Raw genomic sequence first — 17,770 nt, 5'->3', positions numbered from 1 at the left:
ATATTTGAGCAAAACAAAGGAAATAAATCAATGAAACATATAAAGCCTGTGTCTTGCGAAGCAAACGTGGTCTTTTTTGTTTTGTTTTACTTGCCTCATTAGCCGCTTTCTTTTACTCACTTTAGTCATACAGTGGCGCGGGATTTGGGCGCTGTTCGAGGGGGCGCCAAAACAAAGGTGTAAAAATGATTTCTAGTCAGCGTTTTCTGTATTTAACAGCTGATGTTAAATACAGAAATGATGTGATCTATAACAGTGGGTGGCACGCCTATGATGTGTTTGCATACACCTCAGAAAGTCCAAAGGTGCCGCATTTATGAAATTTTGTGACTCAAAAGGATATTTTTAATTTCTACACACAATACTGCACTTAAAGAGGTGTTAAAGATTTGTTACTATTAAATGATTCAGATCATTAAAACAATTAATCAGATATGAATAACTAAATATAAAAACCTGTTTTCTAATTTAGATCCGTTTGTTATTGATCCTAATTCATAACAAATTAATTTAAATACATTTGTTATGTATGAAAGAAAAATCTGAAAACAAATTTACATTTGAAAATAAATTTTGATTCATTTGTTTTTTGGGGGAAATTTTCTATAAATAATAAGTCTTTAATTGTGAAATAGAAAGTTGTGCCAAATATATCCAGCTAAAAAAATACCCCCGGCCACCAGTTGTTGACCTTAAGCAATTGTACACTTGTGTTATTCAGCAAGGCAATGCTCTAAAGCATTCCTAAATAAAATAAAAGACAATAAAATAAAATAAAATAAAAAACTAGGGGTGGCCTTGTTAATGTTGACTTCAAATCCAGCAGTAAAACCTACTGCATGTTTTTATCATCACAAATCCTTGATAATGGTTGTTACCACCACGTGAAAAATAATTATATATAAAAAAGAAAAACAGGAACTCTGCAATGATTAGTCCAGGTGAAATTTTAGTTATTCAAATATTTGTCAAACTTAGAAGTAGACCTCTTGCCCATATGTGTCTCATGTTATTGACAAGCCTGTTTAATGATTTATTTATGGGATCTAAGTAATAAATATACATTTGGGAACCAGTACACCTACTATATGTAAATGGAAAAAAAATGGATCAAAATCAAAAGACAGAAATTTAATTAGATTATTTAAGATGTGAATTTCAAGGGTATTTTCTGATTAATTGTCTTCTTCTCTGGCTTATCAGTTTAAATGAACAACTATGTCTTGGGCTTTATTAACTATTATCGACTCTTTCCCCATGTTACTTGGTTTCCATGATGCTGATGGTCCTGTACTGTCCTCAAACACATCAAGGTTTGTGATTTTTGAATGACAAAACAGTAAAAAGTTAAATTTGAGTTCTGCTGCAAAACCTAGCAAGTGTTTTAGTAGCCTACAAAAACATCATAAATGCATTTCACTGATTTAAACACTAGATGGCGCTCCAGGTTTTCCAGAAGTCCTTAAACGTTGACAAAACACGCACCAAACGTTACGGAACATAACTAAACTAGATGCTCAATGTGTAATGTTGGATTTGCTACAACACGCACTGTCTGCATCGTGTTTTTAGTTTTTGCAGTTAAAGTATTTGAGTTTATTTTATTAAATGCGTGTCATTCGCATTTCGTAATTTGTTGCGTTTTACAGTCCAGGAGGGGAAAGCATCGTCCAGTCAGCTGCACGGTTTGAGCAACGTAGTGCGGCGAGTTTGAGCCGCCCGCCCGCCTGCCTGCTGGAGAGAATCCATCACAGAAACAAACCGCCCCCTCCCACTCGAACGCCCCCGCTTCAGATGGAACTCAAAATACATAAAGCCTCCATGTTGCACAGGGAATGTCGGGCCACCAGATGTGAAACGCTGCTTAAAAAGTGCATGTCTCCCTTTTAAGACGCCGAGCCACTTGTGAGTAATTCATGCTTGTTTTTTTGGACGGGCAGAAGGAGCTTCGGAGTGTTTTCAGCGCTGTTCCAGACACGGACGGCCTCGCATTGGATATTCGGAGCTAACTGGCTAACCCCAAAGCTGCTTCCCGACTTTACTTAGTTTGTAGTTTAAGGTCGGTTTTTAGTTTTCCTTTTTCTTCTTCTTTTTTTTAGACAGAGACATTGCCGAAGCTGCTTATAAGCACTAGCTCGAAACAATATATATATATATGTTTTTTTTTTTTTTTTTTTTTTTTTTTCGGAAAGCCATAGATGACAGCCTCCAAACAGCACCGTGCTAGCTGGCTGGCTCCCACCGCTGCCACAACGCTTCGCCTCAGACGGTTTCCTGGCTTTGTGGCCAAGCTGCTCGCCCTCGGCGTCAACTGCTAGCTTAGTGGAGCTAGCAGACGAAGCAAGCGCGTTACGACGAATAACATTGTTGCAAAACGAACCAAGAATAAACACCCGCCTCAATGGACCACATGTCCATAATAACTCAAGTTTCCAACCCGAAGGAGGAGGAAATAATCTCTTTTAACCAAGAAAAAGGTAAGGAGAACTCGTCTAAGGGTAGTATTGCTAGGTGGCTAACTACTTTTATTTGCGCTTGCTGGTTGTTGTTCTGGAGTCACCGACCTCTGACAGTCCTATCAAAACGGCTGCACTGCAATTCTTGTAATGTTTTCAACAGGTTAAGTTAGCCACCCTTGAGGAAGTTAGCTTAGCGTTACTTTTGAGTGTTTGCTTGGGTAATATGAGCGCTCAGGTGTGCTTTTTGTACTTTAAAAGTTTGTCAAAATTTGAGTAGCGGTCCGCGTTAAACTGAATACTGCGCTTTCGCGGTGTAATACAACACGAGCTATGTAGCAGTGATAGATTAATAAGCAGTTTATCTAAGTGCATCGGGCTACTTTTTAAAATTGGACGACATTATCTGAGCGGATCTGTAATGTAAATGAGGGACGGTGATTCTTGGAAGTTACTACAGTAGAGTCAGCTGGCGCTGCGTCCTGGTGACGATAAGCCTGGAGTTTGTTTTTAGCATGGTGCCTGAAATTAGAGATGCACCAATCAATCAGCGAGAGGTCGGAATTGGCCGATTTTTACCCGTCTGTGATTTTAACATCAAATACAGAAAAATCTGCTTTTCTTATTTTCATATTTGTTTTTTGTTGTTGTTGTTGTTGCTAGCTTTAATAGATTGAAACTTAGAAACAATTTCAATTTACATGAATGTCACCCGGCAGCACCTGCTTTGTAGCACCTTTGTGAATTGAGTTTGATAAAGGAGACAGGATGGCGAATTGTTTATTAAATTCTTTTTTTTCTTGGATTACAAACTGTGTTGCAGCCCTTAGGAAAACAGTCAACTAAGTTCGGCTGGCCTTTCCGATCAATAAATGAAATGCTAAAGACCAAGAATGACGAGAAGAAAGAAAAGACATTAGGACGTTTTGCAAAACTCAATAAAATGTCAATATTTTGCAACCATAGGAGAATCTCAATTAATAGCTCAATTAATTGTGCAATTAGGAAGGTAATTACCCTCCCAATTAGCCTTTAAATGGGAGGGTAATTGCTTCATTTAAAGTCACAAACCCTCAGTTTTTACAAATCCTTGTCATACAACTTTGAACACCTTTAATACTTTTTCTGAGGATGGAGAAAACAGAAATCCAAGCTCTTGCTAAATATTTATTTAATGTGTATACTAGTGGAAAATGGTGACCGGCCTACAAAAACTGACTTAAAATGAGAAGATTTGAGTCTGGATAAATATAGAAACTTTGTATGAACTCTTAAGTTGAATTTCATTGGCTTTTCGTCCATAAAGCAAGACTCTTAATTATATCCTGACATGCAACAATCTTCAAATTTACTCTTGTGCCCTAAGAAGTCTTATTGCCAGTAATTTTGTCAGAACTATCCCATCATCCAGTGAACTGTACAGCCATCTAACTTGGCCCTTTCATACTTTATGCAAAGAAAATGTATTATTTTTAGTCCGTGCCGCACAACAATGATCCTGAGTGATGCTCTTGATATACGTACTCTTCTCCGACCAGGTTTGTGAGGTGCGGGTCAGCCGCTCGTGTTACTTTGTTGCTTATCAGATCGTTAGTAATGTGAGAACTGAAGTTATTTGGAGCACAACAGCGCATTTCCCTCACAGGGTGCAGATACATGGTGCGGTAACTGAGATGGAGTCTCTGTGACCGAGACTTGTGTGGGCATCATCAGAGATGATGATGGGAGGTATGTGGGACTTTAAGGAGATTAACATTGCAGGTGGGATTTAGCTTAGCCTTAGACAATACCACTGTATCTCACTTTATAATGCAGCGATAAACAGCCTTCCAGCTTGAGGTTACTGTTCAGTTTCAGATGCAGTTATTTTACTAATATATTAAGTAGCGATTTCAAAAACAATATTATGAGATTTTGATATTTTCCAAGGAAATTCTATTAAACTTTAAAGTTTATTCAACAATAAACATAAAATATTTTTGAAAGTTTTTGTTTTCTTCTCAAGGTGCTAAGCAGTTAAATGTATAACTTTTGCAAAAGTTGTTTTGCTTGCTGACAATTTTAAATAATGTTTTCTAACTTCTTGCTGTTGGATCAAACCGAAGAGAAAAAAAAAATCTTGGTAAAAATATTCTTTTAGGAATAACTAGTAAATCTGATCACTGTTTGTTTTCTAAACATGTAGTTTTGTACTGCCCATATATTTATCAATTTGTTTTATTTTTTCTATAATCTGTTACTGAAAGTCTGCTCTAAAGAAATGTGGTTTAAAGTTTATTGACCAGCTAAAGATCATCCAGGTATTTTGGTTTAATCAGGTGTCATTATCTGTTCTTTATATATATATATATATATATATAAAAGGGCTGTAGTGATACAATAATCTCATGATACAATATGTATTTCGATATTCAGCAAACAATACAATTCAATACACTTTTGCGATTTCTGAAAGATTTTAGAGGGACAGAGTGATTTTGGTGATATTTTGTGACTGTTATAGAGTTGGACTGAATTAATTTAACTGAAAACTGATTAAAAGCACCAACTACACAATACCTGGCTCTGGTTGGACATGGACACGGACTTAAAGTCCGTGTCCATGTGTATTTTTTGACAGCAGTGAGATGAAAAGCCATAAAGTTAGTTGCCTGGAAAAAGACAGTGAAGAAGTTGTAAAAGCCTTTTTACTGTCACCATTTATCACAATAAATACTGCAAAATATGGTGATTAAAATTATACATTCATATCGCCCAACTTTAGTGAGTAGGGGTCTGATGGCTCCTAACAATAAGAACAAAGTCACTGCAACATTGTCTTTGTTTGTTTGTTTAGCGTTGTTTAGGACTTATCTTCCTGTTAAAAAAATGATGAATCATACACTTGCATTGTGATCCAGTTATGCTGTCTGGTTCTGATGGGCTTTGGGTGAATGAATACTGTACTGGTGATTCACTGGAAGGCGACAGCTGCCTCACTGGTCTGGTTTTACTTTGCAGAGACAAAGTCCAGTTGGATAAATACAAACCTTTTATGCTGATGATTGTATTTTTAGTTTAAAAGAAATCCCAGGCTGTTTGATTACCTTGTCTTTCCAAAAGTTTATTCTACTTCAGGTTTTATCTTTCACTGTTCCAGACTATAAAACCAATTTAAATATCATAAACGCTAAACTTGACTTCATTTTACATTAGATTCTGGAAGTTATCAGTAATATTTCCTTCACCCTTTTTAGAAATGTGTAGTATCACTGTAAGCTTAATAAGCAAATACATCCTGGTACTGATGTTTGTCAGAAAATGAATATTTTCAGTCACACTATAATTCTTCATATCAGTAAAGTTGAAAGTTAGCAATGTGCTTTCAGTCTGTAATTCCTAACAAACTCTTAAATTTGGGACTATTTTGTTCATCTGTGTGAAGTTACGTTGGTTGAACCTGCTGGTTGCATCAGGTCATCAGATAGCAGAGCAGCGATCTGATAAGCTTTGTGTCAGACTTCCTGTTGTGCAACAGCATCGACGACGCTCCGCTCCTGAACCTCACAGGTCTTGTGGTTTAGAAATGATCCAGGCTGACGAGGCGGATTAACGCAGTTTACATCTGACTACCTTCCTAGCTTCTACTGCCCCAAGGATGTGTTTACTTTTTCAAAAAGATCATAGTGATGTGACATCTTTCTACTATAGCCAACGATCACCAATAAGAGCTTCACATCACCTCTGTTTGGAAAAGAAAAAGGAAAGGTTTGTTTAGATCAGTTTAGAAGAGGCGTCTGTCAAAGTGGCTCTTTGGACCTTCCACTGCCTGTCAATAACTTTGGTTCCTAATTTTTAGCCAATCTTGTTAAATACAGATAATAAATGGAGGATTTTAACTGTTTTTCAGTTGTTTTTCTTTCAATATTTGCACTGAATTTCCACAATGGATGACAAAAAAAATACCAGTAGTTTTTGTCTGTTTTATTATTAGGTTGGAATCTGAGCTTTAAAAAAAATCTCTTCCTTTGTTTCTTTATTTTAAATCCTAAAAATAGAACTTAAACACTGTATCTTTAATAATGACAATTTTTAATTTTTTCTCTTCACAGTCATGTGTCATCTATGACTAAATGAGTTTTATTTGACTGTCCTCGAGGCAAAATGTCTCTTCAGATTGTAAAAATTTAATCTTCTTTGTGTTGCTTTTTTTTTAAACATTGTATTGCTTAAAAAATTAGATTTTTGCACACTGTGTGGTATTCAGGCCTGAGTTTGACTCGTGTGGCAACAAAAAATGTGACTAAGTTAATTTATGTAGGGCTGAAACAATTAATCATTAACTAGTTTAGTAATCAATTAATCGTTAACTGGAGTATACATACTCTAAAAATGTCAATTTTTCTGAAAGAACAGTCAGAGCAGTAATTGAACGAAATCTGTAAAAAAAAAAAACTGCATTTTATTTGTAAGATGAAAAAGTATCTGTAAATTTGTTGAACGTCTGACTGCCTTGCTAACTGCTACTACTCCAAGGATGTCTTTACTTTTTCTTTATTTTTCTCAAAGTAAAGACACTTCCCCAGTGGGATAGTTTAAGCTTCACCCAGTTCAGATTGCACAATTTTTTAAAATCCAATTAATCATGAGAATATTTGATTAATACAATAATTAACAATTTATGACTTAACAAATGGTTTTATTACTTTCTCCAAAGTCCAGGTATGATTGGATAACCTGCTTCTGCTCTTTATTTATTTTTAAAATCATCATCTGAAAGTCACTTCAGAAAATAAAATGTTAGGTTTTGAAGTGAGGCAATAAAAGGAAAGGGGTGGGGGGACATAAATCTGTAGGAGAGCAACAGTTTTTCACAGCACTTTGCATCCTTGTTGAGTCCATCTTTCTGTTTTAGTGAAGGAACTTAAGTCACTGATCAGATGGCCTAAATACCCAGCATGTCTTTGCTCAAAAGGCTGTAATTAACGTGGGTCAAAGCTGTAGGAAACGACAGAGCAGACGGCATTACAAGTAACTCTGACATGCTGCCGTAATCTGCAGGAGTATTTTATTCCCCCAAACACAGCTGTGAAAAATCACCTCAGGGAACATTATGGTTACCAGAATGAAACCCTTCTTCTTTTGGGACTGATGCGCTTCCTGTTGTATTCGTTTAAGGTCAGGAATCCAAAGTGTCGCAATATTAAGATGCCGAAAGATTTGACGTAAAGATTTTCACTGTGCGCTGGCCTCTGGCTGCATTCTGCTGGGGGGAGGGATGGGGTTAATGGCTGGAGAGGAATGCAGCCATGTATAGGCTCTGTGGGGTCTGAGAGCCTCCCTCTTCCTCCTCCTCCTCCCTCTTCCTCTCTGCATGTTCAGGCTGCTTCCGTCACTCACCTGCCAGCTCAAACAGGAGGGGAAACTATCGTGAATTTAAAAAAGAAAAAAAGAAGGATCTTGTCCAATCGGGCAATGGACGCCACTTCTGGGGGGTTGGGTTAGGAGGATTGTGCAGCTTCTGAGTCGTCCCTATTAATAAAGACTCGGCGTCTGATTTAGTCCATGCTTCGTAGTTCAGGAATGAGAGGCGATTTGCAATTGGAGTAGAGCGCGCTCTGAACTGTCACAGCATTTGAGTGATGAGGTCATCCAGCCAGCAGAGTTATTTTCTGATCAGTTGTTCTTCCAGAGGTCGTCTCCAAAATCAACCCGACTGCACTGTGGTCGCACCGTTCAGGCTATTGTTTAGTTTGTTCAATGGCCTCAGTGCTGTTGAACAAACCAGTTATGTCATCAGTCTGTACTTTGACAGGAATTATTAAATCTAAATACTTTTTAGTAGAGATGCCCCAATTTGAGGACCTTTTTTTGTTTTAATTAAAAATAATTTTTTTCTTAATTGTCTATGGTTTGTGATCTGCAGGTCAAATACTGAAAAATCAGTTTTTTCTCTTTTTTTTGTCTTGTTTATTAAATATAATATAAATGCATCAACCAGCCGCATGTAGTTTGATGCGTTTTGTTTTGAGTTTAATAAAAAGTACATGAATATTAGGGACAGGGCTGCAGGTAAGGATTGTTCTAGTAATCGATTTTTCTGACGATCAATCGGATAAAAACATTTTGGGCACATTTTGCAGATTTTTCATTTGACCACTTCATCCATTTTTCATAAAATATTAGAAATGCACTAAAAGATTCTTTCCAGTTAATCAATTAATTATTAAATCAGTCGACCATTATTTCAATAATCCATTCATCACGATTAATTTGATTAATCATTTTATCTCCGTTTAGGGATATGTTTGGTGAAAACCGTGCAAGTCCTTTTCAGTTTGAAGTCACTCTCTGTATCAAGGCGCGTGCAGGACCTTCGACCTCTTTCAATCGCAACGGGCCAGTCGGCTCTCGGATAATTTAAACTGAAAATCGGTATTGTTTAGGAAAGTCCTGACGGGCAGATCTGTAATTTCCCGCCTGCTGCCTATCTGTGATCAACTTATCTGTTAGCGTTTCTACACGTTCACCCTCCTCTCCTGCGCCTGTTCTTTTCCGACAGCATCCCAGTCGAACAGCAGCCTGAAGAAGCAGAGGAACCGCAGCATATTCTGCACACTCTTTTGTTGCTTTCGCAACTACAATGCGGAGCCACCAGGCACCAACAGCACTCTGCCTCCACCTGTTGAGGAGAACGGATCGCCTCCCAAGGTAGGACAGACCCAGGCTGCGTCGGACAGATCTTACTCTGCAGGACTGCTTCATCTTTTGTGAATAGCGTCTTTGTTAGTGTTTGATTCTGTGACCTTTTATCTGTTGTGTTTGTGTGTGTTCTTCTAATCCTTACCCTGGATTTTGTTTGTGTGTTATTTTCTCTTGTGTTGTAGTGTGACCAGGTTGAGGTCATCCCTGTCCCTAGTGTATGTATCATGCATATTTTATTTTCCTTCCTTGCATGCAGGCCGGTGGGCTGGTGCAGCCTCTCTGTGTGGGCTCCTCACAGAGCTTTAAATCTGCTTCGTTTGCTTCACTTTATTTTCAGCTGATTACATCACAGGATGTGTGGAAGGTGTGTGATGGATGCACCTATTACACAAAACCGTTGAGGACTTGCAAATACGTTCATGTCCCTTTTTAAATTAGGGCTGTAACTAATGATAATTATATTGATTATTTTGACGATTAATCAATTAGGCAATTAATTGGATAAGCAAATGAGCACATTCTGCTTATTTCGCTTTTCTTTTTTTAATTTAGCCACCTGGTCCTTTTTATACGATAAGTACATTAAAATGTAAATAACAAAAAGGAAAATAAACATGTTGTTGCTTATAATGCTAAAACGTATAATTTCTTTAGTGATCGTTTGATCACTTGTAACAGAGGATGCATCTGCAGCTAAATCAGCGTGTGAAAAGCTCAGCCTTTTCTGCCTGACTTGACATCAATACAGTGTAATGTTGACAATTTTTATTTGTAAACAGATCAATAATTGGATAGCAAAAAGTGGTTATTAGGATTTTTTTTTTCCTTTTACCGAATTTGAGCTGAGTGAAGCTAAAACTACTTGAGTCTTCACTGGAATATAATCACAGATCATTTTTTATATTTAATGCTAAATATATTTTGTAGTATTGGTTTAATTGCTGCTGCTCTTCCACCAGTTGGCCGCCTTATGACTGTATGCTCCATTTAAAGATTAATCAATTGCTAAATTAGCCGACCATTATTTCAATTACGATAAATCGCAATTAGTTGATTATTCGTTTCAGCCCTACTTTAAATGTTCAAACTTTAAAAAAAAAAAAAATTTACTACCTCAGATTTATTGCAATAGTTGAACACAAAGTAGTGCATAATTGTGAAGTGAAAGAAAAATTATAAACAGTCATGAAAATTTAATGCAAATGCATGCTACGTCATTGAGAGTGTGGTCAGAAATGTAAAGCATGTTTTATTTTTGTTTCACGTCACAATTCTGCACTAGTTTGTTGGCCTGTCTTATAAAATCCTGTTAAATTATATGAATTGTAGTAGTATTGAAATACGAGTTCTTTTTGCAAGACACTTGACCTGCATGAATAACACTTGGTCTACTAATAAGTTAACACAACTGTTCAGAAACGTCCATTTTTATGAGCTGCCTTGTCATGCTACTAATAAATTAAGTAAAAAAATTACTCAAACACTTCATTCATTGGCTTGTGAGCTCACTTGGGGCAAAACTAATTGATCCCTTTAGTCAAAGCTCTGATCTGCTTACCTGTGACCGGCTAAATCAGATTACTCATCAGCGAGGCTCTGCTACTCTCGTACGACACTGTTACAACACGGAGGCACATTTCATGTGTAGGTTGGGTTTACTAGCATCTCCTGAAAAACGTATAACCCCCCACAACCTCTTATAATGGGAAAAACACACAAAAGTGTCAAATTAACAACTAACAACCTGTCGTCTCTTCATTGATATTTTAGTTCTGCTCTTCCAAACAAATGTAATCCAGCCTAGCTTGGATCTCGCTAATGATTTGTAAAGTGGGAGACGATTTCCTGCTACTAGAGTTGAAGCACGGCCAATACTAGAAGATGTGATGTAACGTTTGTGTGGCTGTTGGATCTGCTACTTTTAGTGCACAGCAACACCTTATCCAACACGTCGGAGCTCAGTTTATGCTTTCCAAACCCGCCAACGGAGACAAACTAAATTAAAGATGATCTTCCTTTCAAATTTACAACAATACTTCGGATGTGCTGGAGTGTTTGGGAGTAGCAGGAAAATTCCCACTAACGAGGCATTGACGTGTTTGTCGTTTTAAAGCTTTGACCCAGTTTCATGCATAATTCTGGAATTGGCTTAACTCGGTTTCCTAACACAATATGTTTGGGAGCTTCTCCTGCAGGATGCCAAACTTAATGCCAAGTTTCTCTCTGTAGATCTGACATCATCTGCTTCTTCCTCTCTGCAGCCGCCAGCCAAATACCTCCTACCAGAGATGAAAATATCTGACTATGGTAGAAAGTGTGTGGTGATAGACTTGGATGAAACCCTCGTGCACAGCTCATTTAAGGTAAGAGGGGACTGAAGTTGTTGTTGCTCTGTTCATTTGTCACCTGTAAATGTCTGTTCTTTCTCTTCAGCAGTATTTGTTTTAAGTACGGATGCACCAATAAATTGCCATAATTTCTTTTAATTTTGGGGGATTGGTGATTGCCAATTTTACCTTCCTCCACAAAGGTCTGATAATCAGCTACTAGCTGCGTTTTCATATAATTGTTCAATTTCGAAACTAAATTTGCTTAATGGAAGCACCAATTTCTGATAATTTTACATTTCTCAATAAAATAAAATTTTGGTGCTGGGATGAGGTATTTTTTGTAATATCAATATTGGTTTGTTTTGCAAAACTGCAATGGAAAACTTTATTTGCATGAAGTGAAATGGTCACCCTACTGTTGCTAACTTGGATACTTAGTTGCTATATATAGCAACTAACTAAAAAAAAGGAAAAGAGAAATTGGTATTGGACAAATTCGGAATTGGCAGGTCAAAATCGGTGATCTTCCTTTGTGCCATTAATCAAAGGTCTGGCAAAAATGAACTGCAAATTAAAGTTTTGTTTATTCCAGGGTGTCCACGTCCTTAAAAAAAAATTCTAAATTCATCATACAAATAAACATTGACCTTAAATATGTTAATCACAGGTTTTAAGTCTTGTCATGTCAGGACTCTTTAATCTCGTATGTTCTGTGTAGTTTATTTTTTCGCAGAACTTTTCTGTCAACCAAACATTTTGGGATCTCATTCTCACATCTTCATTTTGTTCTGTGACATTAGACAGTTGAAGCTCCCGCTAACTAGCTATCTGGTTTTTCTTTTTTTGATTCTGTAATGTGGGAATGTAAATTTATCGCCAGTTGACTGGACGACGGTCGTCTTCGCCACTCACTCACTTCTGTTGCTAATCAATGTGATATGTGGATTTTGTGCAAAAAAAAAGCTGCTCAAAATATTTCATTTTCTTTTGTAAATTTCTGTCATGATACAGGTCTTAAATCTCATAATAGTCTTTAAAACGTCTTAAAACACCTGCAGAAACCATGCATTCTGTTTGGTTTGAGGGTAAAGCCGTGTCAGGCTCTGCACCTCTAGTTTTGTGTTTGTTATAATTGTGGCGTTATCTGTGAGTAACTCTGCTCCCATTTGCATCGTTTTACCAGCAGGTTTTCCTCCCGCTGTCTAGTTAGTCCTAAAATAACTGCTTCATTGTCTGGGCTGCTGAATTACCACGCAGGTTAAAGAGAGAAGAGCAACTCATCAGTCAAACCATCTGCTAGGACGTTTTGTCCAAAACTGCTGCAAGCAGGACCTCTGCTGTTCGGTTGCGGTACTGTGATCCTCATGCGCTCTGTTTGTGTCTGCAGCCCATCAGTAACGCTGATTTTATTGTACCAGTGGAGATCGATGGTACCGTTCATCAGGTATTGTACACACCCAAAAACATTTCTGTGACCCAGACGAGTGACTCTTAGAAGAGCTGGGGGGTTGGTGGGGAGTTTCTGTTTGTTTCCTGTGTGAAGACCCTGCAGAGACTGACTGGTATCCAGTTCAAGTAATCCAGGATAGGCTGTGTGTATCCTGGTTGGCCTATTCATGATTACTTGCACTGGGTGTCGGCCAATGGGCGGAGAGCGAGGTGACGTAGGAAGTACTTATGCTAACGTTGATGTTTGTAGCTGAACTACATGAAAATACCACATGGCGGAAATGAAGGAGTTGGTTTTTAATGGGACGTCTTTGGTTCTGGTTCAGGTGTACGTGCTGAAAAGGCCCCATGTGGACGAGTTCCTCCAGAAGATGGGAGAGTTGTTCGAATGTGTGCTCTTCACAGCCAGTCTCGCTAAGGTTTGGGGGATTTATTTTATTTTTTTATTTCTCTGTTCTGTCTACTAACTAGTGACACTTCATTTTGTTGTTGTGCTCTTTTGGTCTTCTCATATTGTTTGATTTGTTGTCGTCCTTTTTTTTTTCTTCTTCTTTTATGTATCTTTTCCAATAATAAATCGGTAAGTTTTCTTAAGAGATAATCAAATAACATGCCTGTAATTATTAGGGATGCACCGATCCACTTTTTCACTACGGATAACAATATCTGAGCTGCATTGACTTAAAGCATTTATTTAGAAAAAAAAGACACATAAATATGCTAAATAACAAATTTAATTGATAACTACACAAGTACTTCAGGGTTGGTCAAACATGTAAAAACAACTTTAATTTGTTCAGTCATTGTAATTAGGAGAACAGCCAATGTAGAGTAAATATTAAAGAAAATGAAATAAACTGCAACAAACTTTCTTCTTCCAACTGGTTCAGAAAGTGAAATTAGTTATTCTAAAATTAATGTTAAATAAAGCATAGAATTAAACTAAATAGATCAGTCCTTATAGATTCTAGACATACCTGATACAGATATTAATATCGGATTGGTGCATCTGTAGTAATTATTGCTTTAAGAGCCGTTTTACATGCTGAGTAAAAGGCTAGGAACCACGGCGCTTTTTGTGAGCTAGAGTAGTGTTTGCTGACATCTTCCTTGCTTAATAATGAATTGAGGATACCATGCTTTTCTTTTGAAACAATAGTTTTGCATTTAGTTGTTCTGCTTAGAACTGTGGCTTGAAACATATCTCTGTGCTCCACATTAAAATAAAAAGAAAACGTGTGTATTGATGTTCGCCATCGTGACGTGTGTGTGTCTGTGTGTGTTTGGACAGTACGCAGACCCTGTGGCCGACCTGTTGGACCAGTGGGGCGTTTTTCGAGCACGGCTCTTCAGAGAGTCCTGCGTGTTTCACAGAGGGAACTACGTCAAAGACCTCAGTCGGCTGGGGCGGGAGCTCAATAACGTTATTATTGTCGACAATTCACCCGCGTCCTATATTTTCCATCCAGAAAATGCTGTAAGTTCTTGTTTGTGGTCTGTTTCTACTTGGGTTACATCAGAAAACACCAAACAGTCCAAGGGATTCCCTCAGTGTATTATGAGCCTGGCGGGCCACCAGGCTTTACTTGTGCCCCCACCAGGCTTAGAATTGTTTATTTTAGTTTGTTGTTGTTATTATTGCCTGTTTTTAAGACTTTATGGTTGGTGGTTAGGTATTAACCTTCCAGTCTTCCAGTAATGTATAACGATCAATTGATATTTTCAAATTTCCTGTCAACTTTAAACATTTTTTAACTCAAAAACATGGCCCTGCCCTAGCGCCCCGAGCACCAGGCTTAGCAAGTTTTCTGGGGGAAACCTTGCAGTCCCTTTGGAAATCATTTCTATCTTTTGAATGTTTTGCATTTTGCTACAGTTACAAAATTCAATGTTTTTCATAGGTATTTTGATCGTAACTGTAGTCCACCTCTGTGTAATCTAAATCCAACTATTCTGTGAAGTTCTGAGAGTTTCTAGATTGCGTCCTTTGAATCAAGCCGAGTGTTGACGTCGCTCCTTGTCCGCCCAGGTCCCAGTTCAGTCCTGGTTCGACGACATGAATGACACAGAACTCCTGGACCTGCTGCCTTTTTTCGAGGGACTCAGCAAAGAAGACGAGGTTTACGGGGTCCTGCAGAACTTCCGGAGCAGGTAGCAGGACACGCTGCCCTCCTCTTCCTCCTTCTCTCCGTGAGTCGCTCTCTGTCCCTTTCTCCGGCCCGTCGTCGTTGTCTCCGGCCCCTGGACGACGACTCTATGGCAACGCGTCACTGTGGAAACCCGCTCTCTCTCTCTCTCGCTCCCTCCCTCTCTTTCTCTCTCTCTCTCCTCCTGGTGACTGGCTGCCTTCCGAGTGCCATCAGAAAAACAAACTTAAAAACCTTTATTACCCCAGGACCACTGTGTCTCTCAGAAAGCGGACAGAGCAGAGGACAAAATACTAAGAGGAACGAACTCTGGTCTTTATTTTCAAATCGGCAGACTTTTACTATTCAGTAAAGTGCTAATTTTTAAAACCAAAAGCAAAAGACAAAAAAAAAGAGAAAAGAAAAATCAACTTTCCATCTTTAGACACTTTTTGTGGTACCACACAAAAGCCTGGAAACTATTTTGCCCTCATATTGTTGCTATGCAGGCAGTTTCTGGTAGTAGAAAGGACTGTGACTCTTTTCTTACTGAATGAAGTGCCTTGTATGAATGTCGTTTATATGGGGAGTTGTTTTCTACATGGCAGAATTTGCTTTAAAGTGGACACAAAAGCATCTTTATCTAAGGTTGTACTTTGCTTTTTTTTTTTTTTTCGATCATCATCCGCTGGGTATTTGTCTCGTAGTTTTTTTTTCCTGTATGCTTGTGCCATTATATAGATGCGACTTTGTTTCTTTCAACTTTTATTATTTGTAGAGCTAGTTCTTTTGTGTTAGAACGCTTGCAGAACATCAACTCCCCCACCTGCAAGCTGTTTTTCTTTTTTTCTTTTTTTGATCATTTGATCTGAAAGCTCAGATAAAACTGTGCCATTCGTTCATTTCTCTCTCACATTATTTCCCATATTGCATTTTATTATTTGCCAAAATGAGGAAATGCGTTTCAACACGCTTCATATCTTTGCCAGAATTTGAGTAGACCATTACTAAATATAGCATTATAGTTTATTTTTTGTGTGTTGAGATAATCTGTCATGTTTATCAGATGGCTAGCTCTTTTATGTGCTTTTTTTTTTCTGAAAGAGTCTGGGGGTTATTGCAGCAAAATGGTCCAAGTGCCATGTTCTTTTTTTTTTTTTGTCAGACACGAGGATCTTTAGGAAAAGTTTGTTGTTAAAAATCACACCTTCATCCTGATTTGCGTGCGGTTGTGGCCTGGCCTTATCCAGCCCTGGTGTAAAAACCAGCAAAGACCATGTTTGATGTTTATCTTCCCAGACTTTTTCTTTTTAAAGAGGGAAAAAAAAAACTCTTCTTCACCTCAGTGCCTATGTTTGAGAGGAGCCCAGCAAAACCGAATGCTGCAACATTAGCTACCATGGCAATAACCTCTTTTTTTTTTTTTTTCCTTCCTTGTTTTCTTGTTCTTTCCTGTCCCAGTATGTTTGTTGTTTCTAAGAGCACTTGACAAATCTCGGCAGTGGAGGTTTGTCTGCGACACACGATTTGATGAAACACAACCTTTTTTTTTTTTTTTTTTTAAATCAGATTTTAAAGTGCTGGAACAGTTTTGAATGTTGCGCGGGTGATTCCAGTGAACAGGTCGACTACATCGCCATGTTTACCAGCTTTCGTCAAGGCAGACTGAGAAAAGGATGCCACAGTGAGGGGAGGGGATCTTCAGTCCTGGTCCAGGGTGAAATGAAACACTACCTACCAGGGCAAAGAAACTGAAAGAAGAAAAAAAAAAAAAGGGAACTGTGAAGAACCTAAAATCTTTTGGCATTGACGCCTTACTGCCTACGGAGACACAAAAGCAATTCTTTTTCCTTGATTCCAATGTTACATTTTACAAGGTTGCTGTTGCGTCTGTGCTGTTTTTATTACGGGGTCTTGAAGCCGAGCTGCACATGTAGATCACGTGCGTCTCAGCCGAAGCCGTTTGGGCTCTGAGGACGCTGGGATTCATTAATGGGTATTTTATGAAATGGGTACACTACTTCACAAGTTCCTGTTTTGTTTTGTTTTGTCCCCAATTTTCAAGGTCGCTGCTCTTTCAGGAAAAGGGAAAACCTGATCATCTGATCTGTGTTTTGTCTGTAGTGAGTGTTCAGGTCATTATGGTTTCAGTGCAATGCTTTTCTCTTTTTTTCTTTAAGTATATGAAGCATTGCTTCTACTCTCCGCCTCACTGATTTATTTATCTGAAAATGTTTCATTGTAATATTTTTCTACCTACATCTCATCAGTATTTGGTATAAAAAATGGCATGTAATCCATCTTTTTTTTTCTCAGTTTGTTCTTTTCTCTCTTTCAGACCTTTTGTGTCCCTTTCTTTTGCCTTTTGGTAAGAGCCACCCGTTAGGTCTCGACCTTCCTATCAGGGGTCGAGTTTGTGTGTCCGTTGGTTTCAGTAGTTTTTCTTTTTTTTTCCACCATGTATCATTTTCACTTATAATCACATTGATCAGTTTGTATTAACACCAAAGTTCGGAAACACTTGAGTTTAAACCACAGTGGTTTTTATTTGGATCAGGTTCTTCACTTTTTTTTTTTTTTTTTACATGCTGGTTTTTGTTGACTTTTGAGTTTTGGCAGTGTTTGTCATTCTGAGCATTTTTTTTTTTCTTTAATAAAGTCTTCATTGAAACTATAAATTTCTCATGTCTGGGTTCTTTTAATCATACTCTGAAAAAGTATTTGC

At 38.0% G+C, this 17,770-nt stretch overlaps 1 protein-coding gene across 3 annotated transcripts; it reads left to right on the top strand.

The window, feature by feature from the left end:
• The first annotated feature begins 1,516 nt into the window (after positions 1-1,516).
• LOC103138381 (CTD small phosphatase-like protein) lies at positions 1,517-17,717 on the top strand. Of its 3 annotated transcripts, XM_007552546.2 has the most exons (9): positions 1,517-2,059; positions 2,193-2,477; positions 8,998-9,146; positions 9,323-9,355; positions 11,402-11,503; positions 12,858-12,914; positions 13,246-13,338; positions 14,211-14,396; positions 14,949-17,717. In XM_007552546.2, the coding sequence occupies exons 2-9, from the start codon at positions 2,402-2,404 to the stop codon at positions 15,072-15,074; spliced, it is 822 nt and encodes a 273-aa protein (XP_007552608.1). In that variant the 5' UTR covers positions 1,517-2,059; positions 2,193-2,401; the 3' UTR covers positions 15,075-17,717. The 3 variants fall into 3 exon arrangements, with proteins under 3 accessions (XP_007552608.1, XP_016527250.1, XP_016527252.1); XM_016671764.1 differs by having other exon boundaries at positions 1,517-2,477; XM_016671766.1 differs by lacking the exon at positions 9,323-9,355 and having other exon boundaries at positions 1,518-2,477.
• Positions 17,718-17,770: the final 53 nt, after the last annotated feature.

The sequence above is a fragment of the Poecilia formosa genome, unplaced genomic scaffold (assembly GCF_000485575.1).
Source record: "Poecilia formosa unplaced genomic scaffold, Poecilia_formosa-5.1.2 Scaffold49, whole genome shotgun sequence".
Taxonomy (NCBI): Eukaryota; Metazoa; Chordata; class Actinopteri; order Cyprinodontiformes; family Poeciliidae; genus Poecilia; species Poecilia formosa.
The sequence above is the reverse complement of the archived record's forward strand: the minus strand, read 5'-3'. Positions and strand labels throughout refer to the sequence as shown.